Source organism: Monosiga brevicollis, genomic scaffold, assembly GCF_000002865.3.
Source record: "Monosiga brevicollis MX1 MONBRscaffold_47 genomic scaffold, whole genome shotgun sequence".
Taxonomy (NCBI): domain Eukaryota; class Choanoflagellata; order Craspedida; family Salpingoecidae; genus Monosiga; species Monosiga brevicollis.
In genome coordinates, this window is record NW_001865084.1 from 240,977 (window position 1) to 242,553 (window position 1,577).

Consider the following 1,577-nt stretch of genomic DNA (forward strand, 5'->3'; position numbering starts at 1 on the left):
ACGTCTGGCCATGCTGGTGATGGACGAGGTTCACACAATGCTCGTGGACACCAGCTATCGAGACAGTCTTGTTCGCTGCCCAGGCCGGCTGGACCATCTTTGCCAAGACCCACCTGTCAAGTGTGTGGGCCTGACTGGCACGCTTTGCCCCAAAGATGAGCGGGCTCTGCTCCAACAGCTGGATTGCACGGAGGACGCTTCGTACCAGACCTTTCGTATGCCGACCATGCGAACCGATCTTCGGCTAGGGGTGCAACAAGGAACAACAAAGGCACTTGAGAAGTTTGTGAAACACCACTACGACCTGTTGGAGCAAGAGGGCCGCGTGGATCGCATGCTGATTTTTTGTGACACGAAGAAGCAGGTTGAGGCATTGTCGACTCAATTGGCACGCACGTTGGGTCACGAGCAGTCGCTGGCCGTGGATGCTGACATGTCAGCCGAAGACACACGAGCCGCTCTTGAGCAGTGGAGGAGCGGCACGCAGAGTCTGGTCTTGGTGGCCACAAGCTGCTTGGGCGCGGGCTTGGACATGCCCAACGTTCGGAAGGTGATCTGGTTTGGCAGCGGCTACAACGGCTATACCTTGTCGCAGGCCTTTGGCCGGGCTGGCCGCGACCGACGGGGTGGCGAGGCCACGCTATGGATACCACGAGGCACAGCGATTTCGGAAGATCTGCAGCCATTTGCAAGCATGAAGCGCTGCCTCACCTTTGAGCTTGGTTCGCTGCTGGATGGTGAGGGCCACATTTGTGCAGCCGCAGGAGCGCCGGCTTGTAATGTGTGCTCCATGATGCAACCGACCATCACAGCGCGCCATCCAAGCCGTGAAGCACATGGGGCGCCAGTATCACACGAGGGCCAGACGCGGGCCAAACGAGCACAGTTGATGGTACCATCGGCGCCCATTCAGTCAGACGACTTTAACACGGCTCTGCTATGGATGTGCACCTACTGCTGGGCCTGCAGCTGCAGCAGAGACCGCTTGGTTGCTCACCACCAGCCTTCTTGCTGCCCGGCCATGAAAGGGCGCTGTTTTCGATGCCACTGCCGCGGCCATGGTAGTGGCACTTGCCAAGTGAACTTGGGGGCTAGTGTAAGGAATTCCGGGAATGATCCACCTTCCTTGTGATGACATTAAGACGCAGTTGTTAGCGTCAAGAATTTCTGTTGGCTAGTGTGAGAGAGAGCGTGTTATTTGACTGGCGTTGTCACACAAATTTGGGGCAGATTCGATGTTGGCGAATCCAAGGTTCGTAAGACCTGTTTCACCAAACCCCTCTATTCTCATGTTGACTATAATTCCACAATGCCCCTCTTTTTTTACTAAATTCACAATGCCTCTCTTATTTTACATGTCTTTCCAAATTCATAATGCCCCTCTTATTTTACATGTATTTCTAAATTCACAATGCCTCTCTTATTTTACATGACTTCCTAAATTCATAATGCCTCTCTTATTTTACATGACTTCCTAAATTCATAATGCCTCTCTTATTTTACATGACTTCCTAAATTCATAATGCCTCTCTTATTTTACATGTCTTCCTAAATTCATAACGCCCCTCTATTCTCAT

At 52.3% G+C, this 1,577-nt stretch overlaps 1 protein-coding gene across 1 annotated transcript; it reads left to right on the forward strand.

Moving 5' to 3' along the window:
* Positions 1 to 10: 10 nt before the first annotated feature.
* Positions 11 to 1,096, forward strand: MONBRDRAFT_12886 (uncharacterized protein; the record flags this gene model as incomplete). The annotated part of the gene is made up of 1 exon (XM_001750740.1): positions 11 to 1,096. A coding segment is annotated over one exon (1,086 nt), but the record flags the coding sequence as incomplete, so codon positions are not given.
* Positions 1,097 to 1,577: the final 481 nt, after the last annotated feature.